Source organism: Erpetoichthys calabaricus, chromosome 14 (assembly GCF_900747795.2).
Source record: "Erpetoichthys calabaricus chromosome 14, fErpCal1.3, whole genome shotgun sequence".
Taxonomy (NCBI): Eukaryota; Metazoa; Chordata; class Cladistia; order Polypteriformes; family Polypteridae; genus Erpetoichthys; species Erpetoichthys calabaricus.
In genome coordinates, this window is record NC_041407.2 from 10,819,479 (window position 1) to 10,834,024 (window position 14,546).

Consider the following 14,546-nt stretch of genomic DNA (forward strand, 5'->3'; position numbering starts at 1 on the left):
AATTTTCTGCCAATTTCAGGCATCAGTATTATACTGTATTGCCAGAATCAGTTTTTACAGATGGCAGAAGCTTAAACACAAATATATGAAAAATCACTTCAAATGTAACTATAACTAGCATTTTCTGTGCAAGTCACTGAAATACTGAACTGTGTATCCAAGTCATAATCTACAACTCCAGGATAAATAAGAAAAATGAAACAGAAAAAATAAATTTAGACCTTAAAACAAAACCACTTACTTTGTTTTTATTAAATGTCACAAAATGCAAATAAATGAACCAAAGAAGGGGTCTAGCATTATGAAGCATAAATGACACTGTGAAGAGTTTACTATAACACAATTAGTTATAACATCAAAGCAGTTAAATTAAAAAGAATGAATCCAAGAACTATTTTAACATAAAGAGAGAAAATATAATATCCAAATTAACCATAGAAATACACGTATCAATGTCTTCATTATAGACAATCTCCCTTTCTACAGTAATATATGAACAATGAGTGAAGACACCAATCCTCATGCAGGCTAAAATAATGAGACACTGGATACGACTGCTTGTAACCCAATAGAGAGGGGACAATGGTGCTTAAATCAACCTCACTGACCTAACACGTAAGTGAACCAAATCTCAAATAGCTGTGACGTTAAAGGTCGGAAGAGAAATTGAGATTCACGTGCTATAAGTAGAACTCAATGGCCTCTAAAAAAAAAAAGATCAAAAAGAAAACTTTATCATTTTTTTTCCGGAACTCCTTCAGTCCTGCAATGTCACTTTCAAGGTAGGGAAACTAGAAAACAGCAAAAGGTTATCGGACAAGGACTTACGTTGGAGGCTCTTGACACTTGTACTGTACACTTTAAATACGAAGCTTAGCGTTCTGCAAATCTTTATCTGGTTCTTTCGACTGCGGACAGAAAAGAGTCCAGCAGAACACCCAATTCTGTCTCATAAAGGTGGACTCCTATTCTTCCTCACCCATTGTAAATTCATAAAAGGAATACTCCACCCAAAAATGATATTTTCTTTATATGTTACTTATCCCATGCACAGTAGTTTGTAATGATGGCTGAGGAAATTTTTAATCTCATGTTTTCATAGAGGACAGAAATAAGAAAGTTTCTGATAGAACTGAGATCTTTGATGACCATCAGCAACCAGGAATCAGCAAATAACATTAAAATCTCACATTGCTCGTTTTGCATAATCCACACATTAAGTTATTCAGTTTTATTCTCACGATGTACCAAACACATGCATTTACTAAAATATTGTTAAATAAACCACCACCTGAAAACACTCACGTGAACCAAAATGGAATGTGTTTAAATGCAAACAAGCATGACCCTCCTCATGTCATTACATTTATATTCATATCCATTGGAGTGCCCCGAAGTTATTTAGTGTCAGTCTGTGAAAGTGCATGGGTGAATCAACCTTCTAGTTTTTGAAGTATCTCAAATATGCACAAGTCTGAAGCATATTTTCTTCCTGATAATATTTTTACTTGCTTTTCTTTAACTTTTAATCTTTCATTTTCATGTCTCTTAGTGCACAATTTCTTAGTGGACCCTTGACCCATGAATGACAGCAGGAGAACGGACTTCAATTCAAGTGCTCTGGCATGTCTGCATTTCATTTTTGTTCATGAAAGTGTTTTCCAGAAGTAGTTTATTTAACAATATTTTAGTAAAAAATACATGCCTTTGAAATGAGGTCAATATACAACTAGAAGACATGACATGTGAATTATGCAACACTGTGTGAGTAATGTGAGATTATTTTATAGACTGTTTGATATTATTTGCTGTTGTCCAGCACTGGTCACCAAAAGTCCCTCAGTAGATCAGAATATTTTTTTATCTCTGTTCTGCATAAAACATGACATTCAAAATTTTCTCAGCCATTACTACAAATTACATGGGGTAAGAAATACATAAAAGAAAATATTTTTGGGTGGTATTTTCCTTGAAAATTTAATACATTCAATTTTTATGACCAAAAAGAATATCTCACTATAAAAACACATGCCGTTGGTACAGCTTGTTATGACTAAATCCAAAATCAAAACCAAAAGAGCGGGAGCTCAATCAAACTTCCAAATTGAGAAAATCAAGAATCATAATCAAAATAAAAAATTGGGAACCAGAAAATCATTACCTAGGACTTTTAGTTGTTTCACAAGAATAACCCTTTCCTTTATATTTTTTAAGGTTCAGATGAGGAACATCTGCAAACAGTCTCCCTTAAATGACATGGAACACATGGTCATGTAGAAACTGCTATTTCTATTTGGAATATATTACTGTTTTTTTTTTTTGCTGTTAAAATGAAACAAGAATAAATATTCAGGATAAATCAAAATGATCTTAAACAGCTAAAGAGTCTGACAAGTTGATTTGCCACATCTGCCAGATTTTGAATTTAATCCATGTACATCTGTATTGATTAAGCCGGCTCGAACTTATCTGTTACTCCACAGTCCTGACTTTGACAGATTATTAATTGATTTTTAAACTTAACAAGTAGTCTTTCAAGACCTGTTTTTTTCTACATTGATTTTTATGTTTGGATGTACCATTATTTAGAGAAAAAAAGTGTATTGAATAAGGTGGTGGTACAATGGCAATAATGCTGCTGCCTCCCAGTTTCACTGACACTGGTTCATTCCCACATAGGGTCATTTCACAGGTATAATGTGCATGTCTTGCCTGTGACTGCGTTGAATTTGTTTGGATGCCCATGTTCTCCTCTCATCTCAAACACATGCTACAATTCTAAATTGTTCCAACATGAGTGTATGTTTAAGTAAGAGTGCCCTGTGGTGGACTGGTACCCTATGCAGAGTTGGTTCATTCCTTACACCTGACACTAATGGGAAGGCCTCTGGATCCCAGTAAGCTTGTAATGGAAAAGGTGGATTCAGAAAAGCCTTCAGGTCGGTCAAATCAAAACACTTTAGGGAGTATGTAAATTGCATGACCAATGAAAAAGGCAGGACTCTCAATAATTCCAATTGCACAATAACTTTTGCCTTTTATTGGCTGTTCTTGCCATGTTTTTCATTAACTTAACATCAAATGACACTACCAAGTGATGCAGATTAATTCAACATCATTGTAATGAGTCAGTCAGGCACATGAACACTCTGCTTGCCAAGCAATAATGACAACACAAACAACATATCTGGAGAGAGCCAATACAGAGTCAGAGTCACACCTTATCTTGCAATGATACTAATAAAGGCGTGCTTGAACTTGCACTATCAAGAAATAAAATGAACAAAGCGTCAAACTGTGACAGTGAATTAATTTAATTGTGTACTTTCTATTTTTATCTGATGACACCAACATGATCCATCATAGGCCTGATCAACAACAATGGTGAGACAGCTGCTGATTCAGTGGTACTAGGACAACAATCTGATCCTTAAAGTTAGCAAAACGAAATGGCTGATCACAGACTTCAAGTAGCAGAAGGAAAATCACACTGACACCTGCATTGGAGGGGATGGTGTTGACAAGGTGAGCAGCTTTACATTTCTTGGAGTGACCATCAACTATGAACTGAAGTGGGCACAATACATTTGGACTCTTGTCAAGAAGTGCTCAATAATACCACTAACTTCCTCAAACATTTGAGGACAGGGTGCACATCCTTAATGGTTGCATTACATTCTGGTATGCCATCTGCATGACTCAAGAACATAAAGCACAGCAGAAGGTAGTGAAGGCGGCACAGAATATGACTGGTATCCAGCTGTCTTCTGTTCTGGACATATACTGCACTTGAACAACACATGCTGCGGTAGAAAGGCAGACAGGATTATGAAAGAGCTCAGCCATCCTGAACAGTCGCTTCTCTCACTCCTCCTTTATGATCCATGGGCACTCACGCCAGTAGATTCAGAGGCAGTTTATATCCACAGATAGCAAAGTTACTAAAAACCAATCATAATAGCAAATATTATGACACAATAAACATAAATGTACACTTTCTGAATCCACTGAATGAAAGAAAAAAGCAAAAATAAATCCCTATTTTTGTCCTTAGTGAATTAACTTTATAAAACAGGAAACTATACTGCAATACTCTACTGTAGTTTTCCTCCTTAGATAGTAAATACTGCACATGGGTGCACCTCAGCCATCATTGCAAGCTCTCCTCTTCACCTAGCCTTTCATTTCAGTAAACACATGAATGCAGCCAGACAATCACAGCAATCTACCCACTTCACTTATTCTCCAAGTTGGTAATTCTATGGTATCCACTCAGCAATTGCACTGTGCTACATGTCTCACCGAGTTTGGGTCATTCAAAATCAAGGGTACCACTTAGTAAAAAAGCAGCCCATCTGCTTTGTTGTCTTTCTCAACAGTTTATAAATATATATAGGACCTGTTCTGCTTTCACAGTATGCTGCCCCTTTTTATTAAAAGAATAGGAAAGGAAAGGTACTTCTTTTACTAAAACATTGTGTAAGTGTAAGTGAAGTGGATAGATTGTGGAAATAAAATGCACGTATGCAGGGAAGGTGGATAATACAAAGCAATAAAGACACCAAATTCCCATAGTGTTCCCCTCCCTTAAAGGTACAAGTCCATATTGCTGCAGCACATTCTTGGCTCACATTCTTTACCACATAAAATCAGCTCCCCAACGTCACTTGCAAGTCAATTAGTCGATTATAAGTGCTAAAAGCAGCCTGTGGTGTACCACTACTGCTGGAAAATATCCTTCTGATTTCTTACAAAAATGTTCATACTAAATGCCACTAGACATCTGTTGTCAAAGACTATGCTGCTGCCTGGTCCTAACCTCACTGCTACTAGTTTGGCAAGTTTGTGTGTCTTATAAAAATTTCCTTCTTTTAAAAATAATTTTTAAAACACTCTGAGTGGCTTCTATTTCCCATGATCAACACTCTCTCTTTTTTCATAAATGGTACAATGCAGCTCAGGCAGCTACCCTGTTCCTATTGTGAAGGAATCACTGAAAAAATATACATCAGGGGATTAGAAAATCTAATCAGCAGCACGTGTGCAACTGGGGTTAAATTCTAATTAGCCTGAGAGATTATTTGATTTCAGTTTCCTTAATCTTTGTAATGCATCATTGACTGTAATCTCCAAATTCTTTAATATGACTTGAATGCTCTCTGTAGCTGTTTCATATTTGTGACTTTGTCAAATGTAAAAAAAAAAAACTTCAGAAAGATCACAATTTACTGTATGTTCTATTTTATGTATGTTAGTTCCCCCATTATATCTTGACACTTGTCATCACTTTTCCGGAATGTTCATCATCCCCTTTTTTTGTCAATTAACTTCATCCATTAGAGAGTTGCAGGGAGGCAAGCCTTACCCAGTAGCATGAAGCAGAAGACAGGAACCAACCCTGAATAGAAAACCACTTCACCATTGGGTAAAATCACACATATAGCCCAGGAAGCCTAATTAACACAAAACACTTGCTATTCAGATTTGTGAGGAAACCAGGCAAGCTCAAGAAAACCCACACGGAAACAGAGAAAACATCATTCAGTCATGACAAGGGTAGAAATCAAAATGGACACAGGTTTATAGTCTGTACCAACACACCCCTGATTTCCTTTATGGCTGCTTCTAATTATTGGTATAAAACAAATTTGCAATTTGTAATGGATTGTGGGTACCATGAATGGTTAGCATTGATTCTTCAAAATGTCAAAAAAACCCACTCTGAGTTCTCAGCCTAGTCATTGATTGGTAGAAGTCTGCTAACTCATCCTTTGGGTGTGTATTCTGACGGCATCCCACTTTTTATTCAAATCCCAATCATTGATGTGTTATTGGCAACACCAACCCAGCCCCTGTATGAGTGACTATATGTCTGCATGTTAGGCACATTAGGCAGTTAATTGGCCCTTCATCCATGGTTGATCCTTGTCATCATGTGCTTGATAAAGCAACTGCCAAAGATTTGAGATGGAATAAAGAAGTGAAAAACAAAATGAGTGCATGGAGACAGAGGTGGATATGGTATTACACCTGCTTAAACAGTATGTAAGGGTGTGTATATACAGTTTTGATTTTTGCACCATTCTAAGTAAACTCTGGAGACTGTTGTAAATGAAAATCCCAAAAGATCAGCAGGTACAAAAATACTCAAACCAGCTTGTCTGGCTCCAACAATCACGCCACAGTCCAAATCACTGAGATCACATTTTTTCCCCTATTGATGTGAATATTAACTGAAGCTTCTGACCTTCACTTCCATAATTTTATGCATTGTGCTGCTGCAACATGACTGGCTGATTAGATAATTGCATGGAGAAGCAGATGTACAGGAATCCTAATAACTTATTCAACTGGTGTATATACAAATACATGCCTGGCTATTTTAAGACAATGAAACCGACAGCATTGCCAGCAATTTTACAGAATATTTGCAAAGTTCAACAGTTGATAGTAAAAGTGTGTTTTCATAAAAGCTTATTTTTCAAATCTATACAGTATCGTGCTCTTCCTATTCTGATGACCACAGCATTCAAGCAAATGGTATGCACATACAGTATAGCCCCTTTGATAAAGAATGGAATTAAGATAATTTATACAGTATATATTATTTAACAGCACTTTGAGCAGCCTGATATAACTGTCTGTAAGAGCAAATCTAAGGCTATTATTTGCATTAAAAACAAATCAAAGGAAAAGATCTAAGATGGGTTCACAGTGAAATGTGTATTATAAGTAGAGCAAAATGAATTGTCACGTGACCATACAACCAAAATAAGACCACCTCTGGCTGCATGTCGGCTTAATAGATTTGTAAAGGATTAGTGGGGTCAACTGCACCAAGCAGAAACGTGACCAAATGCCAAAACCATAAATCCAATCTGGAAAGATTTAAAGAGCAGACAGCCAGAACAGTATGTTCACTTTTATTTGATTAACTTTTCAAGGTGAATATTCATCACTCTGCTAGCATAACCCATATAAAGCTGGTTCCTACCTTGTACCTAATGCACCAGGATAGACTTTTGATCCTTGCATCCCTAACCTTAAGTGTGCTCAGTAAATGGGTACCTTGATACATTTTCACACCATTTTAAAGTGTTGCACTGCAACTCACCTACAAACTGAGCACCTAAACTACTGCTTTATTGACTATCTGATCCAGTAGCAGTGGCCTTATAGCCCTAGATGGGTCACCAGCCATGAAGAAAAAAAAAACACCGTTCATAATGCCTGAGAACTTGCAGTAAATGCCTTGATGGATTGCCTGTGCCTCATGCACTGCTCCCCAAGATTTGTATATTATACAGTGATCACTGCGCTTGAAACACCATGGGGAACCGTTTCCCATGGTCATTGATATTATTTATTTACATCGATCGCCATGCTCAAAGCACTACGGAGATCTCCCGAGTTTAGGCGCTCTTCTAAACACTGATCTGTACACTAGATGCACTTCTGGGGCAACCATCCTCCTGCTATTCCATGTACTGTATGCATAACAAAGCTCTGGAGGACCCACTTTCTCCACTGGATTACAAAATAATGAAAAACAGGGTAGTGTAGGGGGAAAAAAAGATGAGAAATGTAGTCCTATACAACACAAATAAAACATCTCTGAATCACTTCAATTTCAATTTGATACTCACTTCTGATGCACATCTAATGCGCTTTTGAGTCCCCTTAAAAGTATAATGCTGAGATGTATGATAAGTTTCACGCTACAAAGTGTTGCTTAAAATAAACAGTGACAGACTGAAAGTTTATTCAGATGCATGCCATTGCCTGGTCTTATTTTTGATGCCATCAACAATAACATGGATCATAAACTTCCAAAATTTTTACTGTTGCCTACCTACCTTTTTTGTGCGAAATCCATTCATTTGCTAAACCTGCTTTGTTCATTACAAGGTTGTAAGCATTCTACAACATATTCTTCATTTTTTTTACTTCCAAGTAAATGGAAGTTTGGTGATGGGTTACAAATGTGTTATCAAGTTAAGTTCAGATTCTGATTCTGCAATGTTGAAAAAAGTCGATTTTAGCATGCTGTTTGCATGTATGTGTGTCTGTGGAAAACTAAAATTAATTTCCACGTATTAAGATTACAGTTTTTTGTCAAATGCAGCTTTTTTGTGTTGTGTACAGCTTCTGGATGACTACACTCCAGCAAAGATAAAAAAAAAAATTAGAACAAGTGGTTTCTGAGAGATCAGTCTTAAAACACTGAGAACCTATGCAAAACAATCAATCCTGAAAAAAATTACCATTCTTCTTCTAGCCAATGGTGACCAATGCTGTACAACGGCAAAGGATATAAAACACATCCATGAGGAAAAAAAAATATCACGTTACTCATGTTGTATAATCCACATGTCAATTATCCAGTCGTTTGTTCACATCTTGCAAAACACAAGCACTTTTACTAAAATATCCACCTTAACATAAGATTAAGCGTTTCTGTGTCTGTCTGAGTGTCCATCTGGTTGATACGTTTCTGTCATTCCAAAAGATGGTGCATCACGAACATTTTTTTATAAAATCATTGCATTTGTCAATCCAATAGATGGCACATCACAAACATTACCACTGCTTTGACAAATCCCATACTGAATGGCACATAACAGAGACATGTGCATTGCATGGTGCACTGCAAACATTAATGCTGAGGTCTATTACTTAGATTTAGATTTCAATCCATCTTAGACAGGTAGCACAGCTAGTTATTAAATAAACAATTCTGGAAAAAATCAGCACACATCATGAACAAGAAAAGCAAAAGAGTTTTTTAATTGAAGATCCGCCTCTCCCTCTCATTTATTGGTCAAGAGTCCTCTCTTCAATTCAAAAAGTCAGCCCCGTGACTGACTATGATATGCGCTGATTTTTCCAGAAATATTTATTTAACAATAAATTAGCCAAAAATGCATGAATAACGCAAGATTTTTTTTTTCTCCTTTTTCCCCATTGACACTTTTCACATCATTTGCCATTTTACATCATTGGGCACCACTGGCTTGTATTACTAGCATAAACGTTTACATCTTCATTCTCCTTGAAAACGTGAGATTAAACTGTTTTCTCAGCCATCACTGCAAAAAAAGTTTAGCAATGCATAAATTCAAATTCTCTATTTAGTGACAGTGTCATCAAATCAGCTATTAAAGGCCATTGATGAACTCACATTTACTTTGAACTACAGATACAAAATTTGCAGAGTGACTTGATGATTATACATTACAGTGCTTAACAAACATTTCCACAGTTTCTATATATATGAATGGGCAAAACTGTAACATTTCATCAAATACTAAACAGCAAAATGAAGCAAGAGGGTTACTCATGTATTTTTTGCTTTGTTGTTTCATCTGACTCTGTGTACAACACATAATAAACTGCAAAAATTAAAGTGATTTAATATTGTCACTGTAGGATTTTGTGTGTGAGTGTGCCCTATACTAGAGTAGCACACTGTCCAGGACAGGTTTCCTCGTTGTGCCCAATTCTGTCATGATGGGCTCTGGATCCCAATAATACTGAAATAAATCAAGAAGTTTGAGAAAAAAGATGGACATATGGATGGATAAATTACATTTAAAACTGAAAAATAAAAGCTACCAAAAATCATAACGGATGTTTATGAATAATGACAGAAATAATGCAACAAGGTCGCCAAAAGAAAGAAATGTTAATAATAACAAGAACATCGTCCTCACATTAACACGCTTCTGAATTTGTTTCTTTGAAGAAAAAAAAAAAGCTACAGCATATCCTGCAATGACAGATGCAAAACTGAATGCAAGTGTGTTAGGAAGATTTACTGTTGAGCAAACGTAGAAACCCTACTGGCACCAGGCAAAATTTGAGCCAATAATTAACCTTATGGTATGTTATTCAGCTGTGGGAGAAATCAGAAGAAAATTGCGTAAATACACTAAGAACCTGCAAAGTCCTAACAGATGGTAAATTAGACAGGAATCAAACTGAGGTATTGCTTTGGGAAGCAGCAATGGTACACACTGTGCTAATCCCAAGATGCACCTTAAAACTATTTCAATTTACTAACGCTAATTGTATTCCTCCAATATAATCCTACCAACACTATTTCTGATCTTGCTTTTTTTCCTTGCTGTGCTGTAGGAAGCTGCATCTTTTCCTGGAACAAATCTTACACAAAATGCCAATCCACTCCATGCCACGCTCACACACAAATCCAATGAGTACATCATTTGGATGTAGGAGGAAGCCAAAAAAAGGTAGGAAGGATGTGAGAAAACTATGCAAAGTCAGAGTGGGCTGCAAAATTGAGCTTGTTGGAGCTGTATGCAAAGTCAGAGTGGGCTGCAAAATTGAGCTTGTTGGAGCTGTGAGATAGCACTGCTAATCATATATCTCTCATCTATCCATCTGTTTTCTAATCCCAGTTATCTGGTACAGATTGGTGGAAGGCTGGGGACTAAAATGGACACAAGACATGATCCAGCGTTGCACATTCACACAAGTCCTAGGGGTTGGAAAAACCAAAATGCTTGAAACAAAACATATAATGGACCAAATGTGCCCAGGAACAGACTTTGAATCCAAGACGATGGAGCTGTGAGGTAGAAGCCCCAGACAATGAGCCACCATACTGTCTTAACACCATGCTTTCTTAATATAGAAAGCAAAGGGGTCTGAATACTTTTTGAATTCGCTGTACACATTTAATGCCACTATTCTTAGCTATCATATTTCTAAAAAGACCATTACCTTGATTACCAAAACCTGTGACTTAATGAAAGGAAAACCCTTTATCAACATTTGGGGATGAAGTGTATTGTATCTGATTAGTCTGATGTCATTGGTGGCACTGGAATGTATCTGTGATCTTCATTTCTAATCATTGTGGCACGCATGATTATTTAAGAAGAAGCTTGTCTACACTCTGTCTTAGTTAGAATCTACAGCACAAGAAAGTGTGTAGAAAATAAAGGAGTCTGAATACTTTCTGAAGCCACAGTATTTGCACGTTAGATCTATCAGATGATCAAACACTTGTGCTTTAGGTGTACACAACATTGAGGTAACAGGTTTGAAATGCCAGTCTCTGTCCATACCACATAGGTGATCTCACTTTGAAGAACTCAATAAGCACTTCATGAAAGTCCTGTTTTAGGATCCATTGCCAGGGCACCAGTGGCATGCACAGCAGTACACTTCCAGGAGAACAATTACTTGACTGTCACTGTTAGTCACTGTTGCTAGACAGCAATAGCCACTTCCACATCTACCAGGGGTGGAAAAAATAATGAAAACTTCATATGAGAAAAAAAACCAACTCTAACTTTGAAGTAACTAAATCATAACTACAAATACACCTGCAAAGGTGTGCCCTATTAGGTTGCCTGCCTATGTGCCTATTATAAAAGAGGTTTGATAATTAGCACTAGGATATGGAAGTTTTCAACGCATCATGAGGCAGCTAGTTCCAAAGAAATAAGTTGTAAGTGCGCCGGTCATAAGAACTGCAAAATGATTTCATCTGTCAGTAAGAACAGTCTCAAACGTAATGGCAACATATGCCAAATATGGAGAAGCTGAATCAGCAAAGTGAAACAGTAGTCATAAGTTGAAGACACTTCATAGGATGGCTGCTAAATGCCACACAATTAGGGCCTCAAAAATTACCACAGGATTTAATCAGCAGTTCTGTGACCTAGTTATAATGAAAACTGTACATCATGCGCTTTGCAGACCTGGAATTTATACCCTGGCTGCCAGTCACAAACCACATGTATCAAAGGCCAATGGATAAAGATTCATAACCTGTTGGAGCAAAAAACAAGTCACCATACACCCTATGTCCTTTATCTAGAGTGGTTTAGATACATAAGTCAGATTTTTAAAGCACTTTTCTAGACACTCAACATGCTTTACAAATACAGTAGGGGAGCCACTTCAACAATCAACATCCACCAATGTGCAGCATCAACCTGAATGATTTGACAGCAGCCATTCTTGCGCCAGTACACTCATCACACATTAGCTAGTAGGTCGTGAAGGGGTGAATGATATCATTAGCCAGTGAAAGGCAGGGGAAGATTAGGGGACCAGAATGAACAGGACGTGGTGGCCAATTTACCTAGGGCATCGGGATACACCCTTCTCCTTTCGAAAGACGCCCGGGGATCTTGTCTGATCACAGAGAGCGTCGGGACCTCGGTTTTAATTCTCATCTGAAGGCTGGCATCAAGTTTACTGCAAAGTGTCCCCATCACTGCACTGAGGCACTGTGATCCACACACACCACAGGATAAGCGCCCCCCACACCTAATCCAGCAACAAACCACAGCTTTCCCTAGTGGGTCTCCCATTCAAGAAACTGTCCAGGCCCAAAGAAGCTTACGTTTTCAGAAACCCAAAGAATGCCTTCAACCTACAATGTCTGTGGGCAGCTGTTAAAGATCTGTAACGGTATGGGCAGCCATGTCGTGGGAGCCACTAGGTCTAACAATTTTTCTGCATAGTCAGTCCTATGATAGCCAAGGAATATGGCCATTTTACAGGACCAGGTGTACTCTGCGTTACAAACACTGTTTGTTCCCTCATGATGTTCCTTTATTCCAGGATGAACTCCTAATGCTTCCGTGACCTTCACAATCACCAAATCAAACCACTACTAATCCTTTAGGGAAAGTTCTGGGGCAAAGAGTATTGATTTGATTTCTACCCCTTTCATCCTTTAAAAGACTGGACACTTTTCTTCCTCAAAAATGGTGCAGTATCCCACTAAATGGCAGCATTTCAAGAATGACTAGGACTCGTTTGGAAGCAATTGGTGGCCCTGTTCCTTATTAGGTCTTTAACACTAATATACCGCCAACCCCATCGCTCGCAGTTCTCATTTCAATTACCCAACTGCTAATTACGATAGAAGTCCGGACTAGAATGGAGCTCAGATGGGGTAGCCGTTGCATTTGTGGAGGGATCTGTTTCCGTCCGAGCCACGTACTCGTCTTTGAAATGATATTCCCAAGTAAGGACGCAAGACAATATCAAAACGACAAGCGAGGGCATCCCGCGCATAAACAGGTACACGTACAGCTCCTCATTCTCATCACGCGCGCCGCTCTTTCTGCATTCGGTGACCTCGAAACGTGAATGAAGCGGACTCGAGCCGCAAAGAGCGCTAAAGCCGCTTAGTAGTCTGCTGGGCGGCAAGCGACCGAGCATCTCTAGGACGCTATTGGATTTCAAGTGATATAACCCCCGTAGAGAACACCATGCACACAAAATAAAATAAACTACTGAAGCGTTCAAGTGCATTTCAGTCCGTCTAACAACCAGGTGTCTTACCAGATTTTGGAGGGTATCTGTAGACGGAATTGGATGGGATGTCCAACTCTTCCACGCCGGCATTCTGCCTACTAGTCAGGGCTCCCATGGCCAGGACGTCCGCCGCACTGCAGCCTCCGCTATTTAGTGCTCCTCGTGGAAAAACAAAAGCATCGTCGCTTCTTGCTAGACGGCCTTCTCACCCCGAGTCGGTACCGCGTCGGGTTTTGCTGCAAAGCAGTGACTAGAATCCGCCGCTACGACAAAGGGAGTGCGGTGTGTCACCTCACCGCAAGGTAGCCTCCTTTCGTCGACGGCGGTGATGGTGGCGGCGGGACTGCAGCGTTCCTGCAGCGCGAGCTCGCGGCAAGCCGCGTAGTGACGTCACAGCCGACTCTGCCGCGCTCGGTGAGCTGACCTCATTCAGTGCTCCGCCGCCGTCTGTGTTGATGTCACCCCTGACTCGGAGTACTCAGGGAACAGATGACACGCGCGTCACCGAACTCCGCTTACTGGTGACTTCAGGTCTGGTACGCCTGAGCTCCTTGAAACGAAGTCATCCCTGACCACCCATGAGTGGACAAATCCATCCCAGATACACGTAGACGATCTTGATTCGGATTTAGTGGGTTTGGAAATGTAATGTCATTGTTCCTGCCATATGTCGGATGCTGCCTGGGGTTGGTTCCATCTTGTTTGATGCCACCCAGAGGTAGTATCACCAGCTGTTGATCATCAGCAGACCATAGTGTTTGAGAAGTAACACAGGACCTCAAACGTGTCACCATATATATACTGTAGGTGCAGCCCTGTTGACTGCTCTGCAAGCAAACATCCATAAGTGTTGCTACTGGGAACCAGTGTAGTGATCAGTAGAGAGGGCCGACATGTGCCTGCTTTGACTGGTTGAACACCAGATGTGCTGCTTAATGTGTTTACTCTGCAATGAACTGGCACCATGTCCCGGGATTGTTCCTGCCTTGCATCCAGCTCTTGCTAGGGTAGGCTCCAGGTTCCCAACTGCCCTGCCCAGAATAAGCAGATTTAGAAAAAACGATGGTACAATGTGGGTTTGGATGGGTGTATGAGTGAACCCTGTTTTTATCTGTCTTGTGATGCTGGTGGTAAAGGCATGGGTACAATCTGCTGAATTAAGGGTCAGAATAATGATATGAATTAGGGATTTCAGCTTTTTGCAAACTTTTCTGATAACATGTTTTCACTTTGCTGAAATG

General features: G+C 39.1%; 2 protein-coding genes across 8 annotated transcripts in view; both read right to left on the reverse strand.

Moving 5' to 3' along the window:
- Window positions 1-14,081, reverse strand: part of rnf157 (ring finger protein 157) — a 72,682-nt gene extending 58,601 nt beyond the window's left edge. For 2 of the 7 annotated variants that reach the window (XM_051936502.1, XM_028818826.2), the window contains exon 1: window positions 13,333-14,074. In XM_051936502.1, the coding sequence (XP_051792462.1) occupies window positions 13,333-13,420 (88 nt within the window). In that variant the 5' untranslated portion in view covers window positions 13,421-14,074. Of the gene's footprint in view, window positions 1-13,332 lie in introns of all 7 variants that reach the window. The other 5 variants (XM_051936500.1, XM_028818828.2, XM_051936503.1 and 2 more) reach the window with 5 other exon arrangements.
- The window catches only part of mfsd11 (major facilitator superfamily domain containing 11), a 200,509-nt gene that overhangs the window by 65,123 nt on the left and 120,840 nt on the right, over window positions 1-14,546 (reverse strand). The gene's annotated exons all lie outside the window — the stretch shown is intronic.